Below are 12710 nucleotides of genomic sequence, written 5' to 3'. Positions count from 1 at the left end.
CTAGAAACAAAGGTGTTGATGGCAGCAGCACAGCTGATATTTCTCTCCAGGATGGAGTCACAGCCAAACAGGAACAGACCAGATGAAGCTACTATGAGAAAAAGCAGAGAGAGCAGAACGTTAGAGATTGAACTAACAGATTCTGCAGAGTGGGAGAATAGAGATAGAATGAAGCAGAATGATGAAACAAAGTTAGGAGTTTCTATTCGATTCTATTGTCTCTTTACTCTGATAGTTTCCCTCCAGTGTAAATTCTCCCCGGTGAATCAAGCGTACCTGTCGGCTCCGGCTGCAGGTGCGACGGCTCCATGCGCGGCCGGCTTGATGCTGGAGGAGTAGCTGGTCTGTGGGGGGAGGTGAGGCGGCAGGTAGGGCTTGGTGGGCGGAGCTGGAGGGCGGGGCTTTCTGGGGACGATGGGCTTTAGTGGAACAGAAACCTAAAGACAGAGAAGAGTTTGAGGAGTTAGTCTACCCATCAGTAGAATCAGCAGCTCGTTGGTTAATGAAACGCTGCTCTGAACCAGAACCATCAGTTCTGGTTTGGATCCTGAACATCTCAGCAGATCTCAACCTTTCCATACAGAATTAGGATAACTTATAATCACACGTCTTATAATCACAGGGCTTTAAAATCTGGTGGATTTCCTGTAGAAATGTGAGTTTTTAATTCGACACGTTTCAGGCAATCAAACACTTTAATGGAAGCATGTTTTCACTCTGATTGGCTAAAAGCACAGATGTCATTTCATTCATGTTCTCAAAACAGTCTCATCACCTCCTCTCATCCACTCGCCAACCTTCCTCACGCTCGCTTGTGATGTCACAGCGTCCTCTACTACGCATGCGAGGCACTTCATTGATCTGAGTGCAGTTCACACAGGAGGTCACATATAAGTCGCATTTATTTGGAAATGTGAACGACCGCGCAAAAGAATCGGATTTCACAGGAAATTTAAAATCCTCAGAGCGAACCAACTTTATACCAAAACGCAGCCAATACGCCATTATACTCGGGGTGGAACGGTTCACAAAATCCACGGTTCGGTTCACAGTTTTCGGTTCGGTTTGGTAAATGTTGATTGTTAGCCTGACATGTTGGTCGTGTTGCTGTTAGTGTTACAATAATTGTATATAAATTAGGGATGCACGATATAATCGGCCCCCTATCGGTATCGGCCTTTAAACTGAATATCGGACATCGGCCACCCCACCGATATTTAACCCGATATTTGATCAGCTTCTGAGTTTCTAAAGTCTAAAAAAAATAAAAAATAAAATACTACTTCTTCTTCCTCAAAAACTTCTTTTTTACAGACTTAAAAACTTCTAAAGACGAGGGAAAAAATATTGATCCATTAAAATATCCCAATATCTTCATATGCTGATATATTGCCATTTAAAAACACCATATCAATCTCTTTTACTAATGAAATATTGCTATATGTCATCGTTATGCTACGAAATCCCCCGAAAATTCACCAAATGTTGCCATATTTTTATATGTTGATATATTGACGCGGTATCGATCTATTTTACTAACGAAATCTCACAAGAATTTGCAAAATATCACGAGAGTTTGTAACAGAACCATGAAATTTCACGAGATTTTGAAAGTAAAATAGATCGATACCGCGTTTTTAAAAATCTATTTGATATCAGCATATGAAAATATATTTGAGTATATTATTTTTCAAAGTGTCAGAAATGGATAACAAAACTGCTATTTTCAATGACTACTTATTTTTGTCCAGCTTTAACATCGGTATCGATATCGGTTATCGGCTACATGAGTTTTAAAATATCGGCATATCGGATATCGGCCAAAATCCCAATATCGTGCATCCCTAATATTAATGTATCTGTGCAGTGTTATCGTGCATAAAGCTGTGTGCATGTTTTCACAGCCACCTTTTCTGAAGTAGACTGTGATTTGTAGATTTGCTTTTGGGGAGGTTGTGGTTGATTTACTAGCAGCACTCGACCTGCTGAACTTTGGTGAACAGCTTCGACCGCTTGGACTTTGACTGAACCCTGGAATTTAGAGGATGTTTACTGAGACTGCGAGTCTGAATTTTTCATGTTGTTTCTCATTTCTAGAGCAGAGTCTCAGCTGTTGTAACCAGGGACCCCTGATTTCTAATAAATAGTGAGCAGAACGCTGGGAATGCAGAGTGAGGAGGGGATTGTAAACTCTGCAGTCTCCTCGCTCTCCTCGCGAGTAAAACTAAATGAATTGTCTCTTCTTTCTTTCCCTGCATGTATGTATGATGTTCTAGGTGCTTCGACCTGAGAGTTAGCATAGACAAAACGTGTTGCACAATGCTAGCACTCTCTTTTTATCCACCGCTTTCTTTCCGCCGTCATCGTAGGTCACTCTAAATGCAAAGCAGTCCCATACAGCAGACCTATAAAGTGCTGCTGGCGCGTCTTCCAACTCCTGTTCTTTCCCACTCGCCATACCCACACAATTCTCCACAACAACTGATTTTTTTCTGCTACACCCGGCTACGCTGCTTCGCTTCTTCTTCTTCTTGTTTACTACTGGTGGTTGGCTTTGGTCGCAGTACCGCCACCTTCTACTCTGGAGTGTAATCGCTTCCTCTATGAGAAAAAGGAGCAGCGCATGAACCGAACGCAACACACGCGAACCGAACCGAGACAGTCGAACCGAACGGTTCGGACGGTTTTCAGAAACCGTTCCGTCCCTACGTTATACAGTAGCTGGAAGTTAGAAACACGTTCAGCGCTCGTCTGGAACACGTCAGATACGTTGATATGCGTTGGAGAGAAGTTCTGGATAAGTTACGCAGAAGTTACTCAGAGGTTTAGGATCAGCTAGACGCCACGACTGATGAGGAACTGACACTGAACGGATGTCAACCATCAGATAACCGACCTGGAACTGACGGCCGATGGATGGCAGACGCTGGCATACGGAGGGAAATTAATGCTAAACATTTCTTGACATATTCGCCGTATGTTGACGTGTTTCTGCGTCCTTCAGCGCGCTCATGACTTATACAAAATGCACCCATAACTTATCCAAGGTATGCCAGCGTTTGTACGTCAGGCATTCGCGGGTCTAAATCTTCAAGGTGTGACAGGCGCTTTAGCTTCCCAAAATGCTTTGCTGTCTGTCGACCATCTTGGATTTGAGAAATTGTTGTTGCATTTGCATTGGATGGCCAGCAGATGGCAGCGTACAGCAAGGAGTGTCCTGTGCATGAAAGGGTTAATCACTCTAATCCTTTATGATCATGTGATCAATCAGCTCCAATCACACACGTTCTACCGCTGAGCTGCGTACCTGTGCAGGTGTGACAGGGTCGGGGGGGAGGGGCTTATTGGGCGGAGCTGGTCGACTCACCGGCAGCTAAAGTGTTAGCAAGGAGAAAGAGAAGAAGATGTAAACGGGACAGACAGGCTGCATGCAAACAGAACTAATGAGCGTCATCTGGAAAAATCTGACTGAAGCTAGAAGGAACAGATCTACATGATCTAGATCTTCCACTAAAACCATTTACTGGTATTCAGGTTCTGATGTGATAAAGAAACCAGTTCAATAATTAATCCTATAATTATTACTTTTGTATTTTTTCTTTTCTTAGTCTTATTTTTCTTGACTTTTTCTTTTTATAAATGTTTTAAAAAAATAAGAATGTAAATAAATATTTATAAAAACTGGGAAATCTATTAAAGATGGAAAATGTATTAATAAATAGAAATAGATTTTATTTGAGAGCTAAATCTTAATGTCAGGATGATTATAAAACATATAACTTATAATAAAAATCATCCAAAGGGAGAAAAACATGCGAACATCACAGGCAGCAGGACTGATTACAGGAGGGGCGGCGGCCAGCGCTCAGCCTACCTGGTTGCTGGGGGCGGGGGGGTCAGGGGGCAGAGGCTTGGTGGGGGCCGCTGGTCGCGGTTTAACCAACTGAAGCAGCAGAAATAAAAGCAGGAAAAGGAGAAGGTCAGAGCTCAGAGGGAGGCCGCTGATCCCGCTCTGTTAACGGATCATTAGCAGATCACTTTCCATCTAGTTTACATTTCTAGATTCTGGAAATATATCTACAACTGAGCATCGTCCTCCACCTTCTCTGGGAAAATGGCGGCAAATAGCGTTAATATAAAAGACAGCTGGACTTCTGCTTCAAACACAAGAAGGAGCTGGTCACTGGTTTGATTTCAGAACCAGGCCAGACTGGGAGGCGTCTATGGAAGTAAATCTGTGTCACTGGGATTTTAATTAAAAATGCAGCTGAAATTTTTATGTTTTTTTGTACTTACTGTTTCGTATTGTCATTATTTCTACACAGTTGAAATTTCATGTTATTTTCTCTTCAAGCTAAAAATTCACATTATTATTTCAAAGTGATTAAATTTTAAAATCTTATTTTTCAGTGTTTAAAAAATCTGCTTATAAAAAGATTCAACCTTTTAAAATTCAAACTCAGTATTTTCAGCCTCCTGAGATTCAACTGGCTCTATTTCACCGTCTTAAAGTGTCAAGTAAAAGTATAAGTACGTCTCCAAAATATGACTTTGGTAAAAGTCCGAGTCACAGACTGAAATGTTACTTGAGTAAAAAAAAAATTTATACTCTTGGAAAGTATAAAGTACTTCAAAATATACTTAAGTACATGCAAGCTAACGCTAACTCAACGGTGAGTTTATTACTTTCATTTTTCTGTAGTTGAGTTAGCGTTAGCTACCATGACAGGCTCCATGATTAGGGCTGGGTACCGAACATCGGTTCTTTTATGGTACCGACCGAAATGCTTCGGTTCTACAGAGTAGACTGATGCCAATAGTGCGCAATGCGATACATCGTGCATGGAAACAATTTAAGAGCAGAAAGTTGCTCGGTGTTTGACTGCAAGAAGAGCGGACCGCAGCGGCGCGACCATCCTCCTCTCAGCAGCCCGTGGGCGGAGCAAAGCCAGAGCGGAGTGAATCATGCTGCTTTCAAACTGGACGCAGCAGGAGCAGCAAAATCACGTCTGCTGCTTCATTTTTGCTGCTTGTACCAGTTAGTTCTGACGCACAGCTGAAGCAGCTTTGCTGCTCTGGCTCTCTGGGCGTTAGGCGGAGCTACTCTATCCTTTCTCTGCCTTGCAGCCATATTTGCTGTGATCAGTGGGAATAAAGTAGTTTTATTATATTTTTAAGTGGGAAAATCCACCTGAAAACTTAATCAGTGCAGTCAGTTCATCCAGCCTTCCAATATTTCTGTGGGAGCCGCTCAGACCCCCCCATACCAGCGGTGCGCTGTCAGTAGGATCCCATTCAACGGGCTTGTTTGTCAGACACGGTCATTTTTCTAAAGGAAAACTGCTAAGTAAAAAGGTCCTCACAATGTAACAGTGAATATTAGACACTGAATTTTTTTTTTATGTAAGACGAAAAATGTAAATGGAAAAATCAGAGCTTAAAATAAAACTCAACATTTGTACTTTTTTATGTTGTGTAATTTTCTTTTTCTTTGAATTGATATTATAAAACTGGTATCGAAAAAAGTATCGTTTAGGAACCGGTATCGAAGTGAAGGTATCGGTATTGGTACCGGAACCAAAAATTTTTTAACAATACCCAGCCCTACTCATGATGCTGGTTTTCCTTCAGTATAAGCGCCGCATGCGTCACGTCACGTGACTAAGAAACCGTAACGGGATTGGCTGGGTGTTGGACGCCACGATCCATTGCTAATGTCTGTGACCTGAAGTAACCCTTCCCTTTTTACGCTGAATTTAGACGCCGAATTTAAGACGGTGAAATAGAGCCAGTTGAATCTCAGGAGGCTGAAAATATTGAGTTTGAATTTTAAAAAGGTTGAATTTTTTTATATGCAGATTTTTTAACACTGAAAAATTCAACTGAAAACTAAGATTTTAAAATGTAATCACTTTGAAATAGTAATGTGAATTTTTAGCTTTTAGAGAAAATAAATGAAATTTCAGCTGTGTAGAAATAATGACAATGAATTTTTTTTTAGGTCAAAAATGTTTTCTGAATATATTTTAACACTGAAACAGTAAATACAAAAAAAACAACATTTATATTTCAGTGGCATTTTTAATTCAAATCCCAGCGACACAGATTTACTTCCATAGACGTGGACTAGAGAGGCTCCGACCTGAAACTGGGGTCTGATATCGGCTTCGTGTTTAACATTAACGGCTGTTAGTCATCTTAGCATTCTGTCTAGTGACCTTAACTGCGTGTTAGCCCCTTTAATTATTTTTAAATCCCCGTTCATCAGCTGTTAGCATCATTCTGAATAAAGCTAATATGGACGTTACTTTCATCCATATTCAAAACAGACGCGTCTTAAAAACCAACAGAGGAAGCAGAGCTGAACTGATTCATTCAACAAATGTAGAAAACCTTCAAGCTTTGGTAAAACTCAACCTTTTTAGTTTCAGATCATGAAATAAAAGTTCAGATCAGACAAAGAACAAATAAAATCTAATGGAGAAAAGCACAGACTGATCTATAGTTACAGGAATAATAGATTTTTTTCTCAATAGGAAGAATAACAGCTTGAAGATCTTTTTTCCACATAGAATCGTTTTTCTTTTGTATTTTGCTTCCCTATAATTTCCCAAACAAACAATCTCACATGTTGACATGAACCATGAAGACAACACAGCTTCACTGGGATGACAAACTACAACCAGAATCAGCACCGAAACGGGTCAGGTGTTCCTTTACCTGCTGCAGGGGTGTTAGGGTGGGGTCAGGGGGGAGGGGCTTAGTGGGAGGAGCAGGTCTGTCATTAACCTGATTGAAGAGAAGACAGGAAGCAGAGTCAGACGGCGGCAGAAATGTTAATGTGGAGAAAAAGGGGAAGGAAAGCAGACGCTCTTTTCACTTCCTCAATCACGCAACAGTCTCGTTTCCTCCGACCAATCAGAGGCGCTTATTTCACTTCCTTTATCTGAGAGGCTCTTTTTCTCTAAACATGATAAAAGCTTCAAGAAATTACTACTGCAAAAAAAAACAAAAAAAACAATATAAAGCAGGAATAAACTGGTTTAAACGTGACTAAAGCACTAAAATGACTAAATGAACAAAGCAAACATCCACTTATTTACCTTTTAAGTATTTATTTCTAAAAAAAACTAAAATATGATCAGATGGGAGCTGTTCATTCTTAGTGATATTTATCTTTACAGATGAGTGAAAATGTGATAAAACCCGAATGGCTCTGTTCTAAAGCCATTCTGCTTCATGATGATCTGTTCCCACATGGGAACACGGCAGCTCTGCAAGAATCCGTCCAAAATCCTCCGTTCCTCTGAAAACTGTTTTAGGGAACAGCCTGGTGGACGCCTGGATCCCTGGATGGATTAAAGACGGTCCCTAACCCCTGCTGTGGGACAATAAAGGTTATTCTATCCCTTTCTATCCCCATGTCTGGATTAGCTCTGCTAACGGCACAGCTGCCTCCCCTGCTGGTGTAAACTGGTATCACAGTGTCAGAGATCTGATTGTTCCTTATGTTCCTAACAGAGCACTTCGCTCTCAATCTGCAGGTTTACTAGTGGTTCCTAGAACTTCTAAAAGTAGAATGGGAGGCAGATCTTTTAGTTATCAGGCTCCTCTCCTGTGGAACCAACTACCAGTTTTAGTCCGTGAGGCAGACACCCTGTCTACTTTTAAGGCTAGGCTTAAAACTTTCCTTTTTGATAAAGCTTATAGTTAGAGTGGCTCAGGTTATCCTGAGCTATCTCTATAGTTCTGCTGCTATAGGCTTAGACTGCTGGAGGACATAGGGACCCCTTTTTCATCATTCTGCTTCTCCTGTCTCCTTGAACCCCAGTGGGCCTCAGCAGATGGCCGCTCGCACTGAGCCTGGTTTTGCTGGAGGTTTCTTCCTGTTCAAAGGGAGTTTTTCCTCTCCACTGTCGCTACAAGCATTACTGCTTACTGCTGTAGCCATGGTTACCTGTTTCTGGGCCGGAGTGGGCGGGACGTCGGGCTGCGGGTTCAAGTGGTATCTCAGAGGTCGGACCTGCTCTCCGTTCCGGCTGTCTGCTCGTTCCGTCACAGGAGTCCTGGACAGAAAGCGGTTTAAATCTTCAAGCGTTTCACTAAACAGGAAGTAGCTTCCATGCCGCTAGCTTCACGGATGGAAACCGATCTACGATGAGGTAACCTGCATCTTCTGATTTCTAAACACAACAAAAAACACAACAACAGCAAAGGACTAAAGCAGTAAACTGGAGGCTTATAGCCTTAACTTCTTGATTTAACTTAAAGCTGCACAATGGCTGTCAGCACTGAGGACTTCATTACCCAGAAACCCCTCTGGCCTGATGGTGAAATTGGTCCCAGTGCAGCTTTAAGTGGTTTTCCAGCAGGTATGATCCTATCGGAGCAGTCAGAAGGGTGAAGGCGATGCAGGAAGGTTTGACGGATCCTTCTGAGCAGTCAGTATGTTACCTGGACAACAGCGTACCCAGAATGCACCTCTCCCTGTCAGTTCCCCTATCAGTTCCTACACCCATTAGATCTGTGCTGATCATCCACTCTGGTATTATTGTCCTCAATAAACCCAGGAATTGAAGTTAGAACCGTTTCCTGGGGACATTTCTGGTCTGTTCATGCGAGCAGCTGCAGAAGCATCGTGGTCAGAACCTGCTGGGTCCACAGCAGGAGAGGAAAGCCTGAAAATAGCTTTATAGTTAACGCCTGTTTTTTTAAACATGACTCGACCCGCTAACAATCGGTGTTTGGCTTCATTCCTACTGGCAAATAAAATCAATTCTATTCAGTTTATTTCTATAGCTCCAATTCACATCATGTCATCTCAGGTCACTTTATAGATCCGGATCAACCAGATCATCCAGTCAGATTGATTCAAAGTTTTCTATCTAAGGAAAACCAGCTGATTGCATCGACTCATTGACTCTTCAGCAATCCCTCACACCCGGCTCTGTTTCTACAGAGATCAGCAGGACTCAGGTATGATCACAGACGCCATCAGTCCATCCAAGTTCAATTAGAAGACTTTCTAGAACCTTCAGGTTGTGGTGGCGGTATGTAAACATGTGACCCTCCTGGTTCTGGTGGAAACTAAACAGCCGCAGCTTCATGTTGGATAACCTCAAAGAGATCGGCGGCCATTTTTTTGAGAGGATCCGAGAGCCGCTGAGTGGCGGTAAGATACTGACTGTTGATCCCTACCCAGCATCACTTCACCGCTCTGAGTCTACAGAACCAACCACAGACCAGAACCCAGCAGGTCCGGCAGTACCTGGGGACGGGGGCGGGTTCAAAGTCCAAACCCCACACCTCACAGTCAGTCACACTGCATTGTGGGTAAGAGAAGAGTCAGGTGTGTGTAAAGCCGTGGCCGGTAAACCGGCGCGTCTGTGTGGGCGTTACCGGGTCTGATGGCGGGCTTTATGGAACGGGCTGTTCGCTCCGAGGCAGCAGAGGCTCCGACGGCACCGAGGGAAGCGGAGGGCGAGGAAGAGGAGGACCACCGGCAGGATGAAGAAGAATATGACGAGCAGCGCCACCCGGACCGGATCGGACTCTGATGGCAGAGACAGACAGAGGTCAGAACAGAGAGGAGAGGCTGCGCTTCTGACGGCTCGCCGAGAGGAGCACCTGCTGCCGCTCCGGCCGGTCCGCTGTCCACGCTGCCACCATGACCGGAGTACCTGCAGTCCGGCGGAGCCCAGCCCACCTCACAGTGGCAGTTCTTATTGCTGTTACACACCTGAGGCACAAAGAACAGCGAGCGTCAGGAGGAAGGCAGCTGCAGAGCCCTGAACGCTGCACCATCAACCCTCCTTCATCTAACGGCGTTCTGAGGGTCTCTGGCTGCTGCTCACAGGATCATAACAGCAATAATAGAAATAAAAGCTAAATAAAACAATCTGGTAAATGGAGTTCTTTAAACTAAACAAATAAAAATACTTTAAAATATTCCGTAAATCAGAACTAATGTTTGCTCCACTCCAGCACCGAACACACCGACTGATTACGACTTTTTAATCTGCGATCCGATGTTTCTCCATGTCAGACTAGAGAGACTCTGACCAGGCAGGGTGAGCAGATCTATGCAGATTTTTATCACTTCTATCTCTGTGCTTTAAACACACATTAAACCATGTCCCACATTCAACAGGAACAGATTATTAAAGGTATTTGGTGCATTCTATAAAGCAAAGCTCCTCTTGAAGGAAAAGTCCGAAACTTCTGAAAGTCCTTTAAATCTGAAATGATTCCATCCTGTTCAATAAATGATCAGTGTTTTTAATTCAGATTAATTTCCATGTGAATGTGCTTTACTGGAGGCATCCATGTTTGTCAAAGAACACTACTGCCACCTACTGGTTAGTGACATTGTCACGGTGCGGTATCGGCTGTTGATCAAGTCCCAGTGCTGTATCTGGTGTTTGTCACAACGCGCTATTATCCAAGTCATCTTGAAAACATTCTTCTTCCAAATGTTGGCTACATATTACGGGTTTTTTCTCTGGCCAGAAGTTCGATGGCAAATCCTCCCTCTTCAAGTTGGCGATCCAACGACCAACCCGTCCGTGGAGGATCAGGAATCAGAAAGGTGGAATAACTCTTTTTTTTCACTTTTACCCGATGTATTCCAGCATCCAGCTGCCATGCACGTGGGCATTGTCAGTTTCACTATAGCTCTGGTGAATTTCAATGGTGAAGTCCTCTGGAAATCTTCAATAATTGTTGTTGATTGCAGATGTGTCTAGTAGTTCCCATTGATTTAGCTTGGAAAGCGGGGAGAATGGCGCTAGGCTTACCGCACCGTGACGTCACTGCCAGTGTTCTGCTAAATCAGAATATCCTTGGTTGGTACGCAAGATGTCAGATTTTCATATGCTAGTCCCGTTTATCCCTTTAATTTATAGCTTTAATTTTGTGCAAAAAATAAACTTTAAACTACCTTAATGGGCGCGTCCCTTTAGTCATGCACAATTTAATTTCTTACTTATTGTTGTTTTTTGAAGCGTATGGAGATCTGACCTTAAATTGTGTCTTTATTAGGGATGCAGGATATTGGGATTTTGGCCGATATCCGATATGCCGATATTTTAAAACTCATGTAGCCGATAACCGATATCGATACCGATGTTAAAGCTGGACAAAAATAAGTAGTCATTGAAAATAGCAGTTTTGTTATCCATTTCTGACACTTTGAAAAATAATATACTCAAATATATTTTCATATGCTGATATCAAATAGATTTTTAAAAACGCGGTATCGATCTATTTTACTTTCAATATCTCGTGAAATTTCATCGTTCTGTTACAAACTCTCGTGATATTTTGCAAATTCTTGTGAGATTTTGTTAGTAAAATAGATCGATACCGCGTCAATATATCAACATATAAAAATATGGCAACATTTGGTGAATTTTCGGGGGATTTCGTAGCATAACGATGACATATAGCAATATTTCATTAGTAAAAGAGATTGATATGGTGTTTTTAAATGGCAATATATCAGCATATGAAGATATTGGGATATTTTAATGGATCAATATTTTTTCCCTCGTCTTTAGAAGTTTTTAAGTCTGTAAAAAAGAAGTTTTTATTTTTTTTAGACTTTAGAAACTCAGAAGCTGATCAAATATCGGGTTAAATATCGGTGGGGGGGCCGATGTCCAATATTCAGTTTTAAGGCCGATACCGATAGGGGGCCGATTATATATTGCATCCCTAGTTTTTATAAATCACTAAAGGGATAAACAGATATTAACTATCTATATGCGGGTCTGACAGAACAGCGGAAGATGTCAGGAGTGAAGCGTTACTATATTTGGGCAAAAATGGCCGCTCCCAGACGGCGTGATTACAACGAAAATTGTTTTTATTTTTTTACTGATTCGTTGTAAATTCATTAAATGATAGTGAAAGTATTAGTTTTAAGTATAAAAAATTATCCGTTGATTATTCAAGCTGAACGAACTTTTCTTTTAACGAGTCTGTGCAGCATCTAGAACCAGAACAGATAGAATGTTCATCTATTAAAACATGAGATCTACGTCTAAAGAACAGAAAAACGCAGCAATAAACTCTGTGGGACGGTTTCTATGGCGACAGAGAGGTGATTCTCAGAGAGATCTGGGAAGTTCATCCCAGATCTCCGGTTAAACCTCCGAGCCGCCGTCAGCTGTTAGGTTTTTACAGCGATCGTTCCTGTTAGGTGGATTTCAGCAGGTGAGACTCACGCCGTGTCCGCTGCACTTCCTGCGACATTCGTCCACACCGAACACAGACACGTCCTGACATTTCTGATTTAAGCAGGCCTGCAAACATCAAAGCAGAGAAATGATAGTTATACAGAACCAGGCAAAACCTGCAGATTATTTTCCTTTACTGGGAAGATTGGATACTTTACTGGTTTAGATCAATCAAAGACACAGAAAATAAACCAGAACAAAGACGACAGAAAAAAAAAAAAAAGAATATATCTTTCAGCCAATCAGATTCTATTGCTGCTCTGAGGGATAAAATACGTCCCGCATGTGTAAATTTCTCTCTTTGTTTATTAGAAGTTTAAAATCTGTTTCCATGGAAACTAAATAAAGGTTTTCCAGAAATGCTTTAGTAGTAGAAGAAGCAGCAGCTGCCAGCTACAGGGTTCCTACAGCATAAGGCGAGTTAAATTCAAGACTTTTTAATGCCACTTGAAATAAAAATTTAAGACCAAA

At 42.0% G+C, this 12710-nt stretch overlaps 1 protein-coding gene across 6 annotated transcripts in view; it reads right to left on the bottom strand.

Annotated features, from left to right (window-relative positions):
* Positions 1–12710, bottom strand: part of adam15 (ADAM metallopeptidase domain 15) — a 48470-nt gene that overhangs the window by 1742 nt on the left and 34018 nt on the right. The window contains exons 17-24 of one of the 6 annotated variants that reach the window (XM_038272583.1): positions 12228–12305; positions 9628–9739; positions 9400–9553; positions 7958–8066; positions 6721–6789; positions 3875–3943; positions 3308–3373; positions 277–437 (exon numbers count right to left, since the gene is read on the bottom strand). In XM_038272583.1, coding sequence (XP_038128511.1) covers positions 277–437; positions 3308–3373; positions 3875–3943; positions 6721–6789; positions 7958–8066; positions 9400–9553; positions 9628–9739; positions 12228–12305 — 818 coding nt within the window. The remainder of the gene's footprint in view (positions 1–276; positions 438–3307; positions 3374–3874; positions 3944–6720; positions 6790–7957; positions 8067–9399; positions 9554–9627; positions 9740–12227; positions 12306–12710) is intronic. The other 5 variants (XM_038272584.1, XM_038272585.1, XM_038272586.1 and 2 more) reach the window with 5 other exon arrangements.

This window comes from Cyprinodon tularosa, unplaced genomic scaffold, assembly GCF_016077235.1.
Source record: "Cyprinodon tularosa strain WSP-4 unplaced genomic scaffold, ASM1607723v1 ctg839, whole genome shotgun sequence".
In the NCBI taxonomy this organism is placed as follows: Eukaryota; Metazoa; Chordata; class Actinopteri; order Cyprinodontiformes; family Cyprinodontidae; genus Cyprinodon; species Cyprinodon tularosa.
This window is presented reverse-complemented; position numbering and strand designations above follow the sequence as displayed.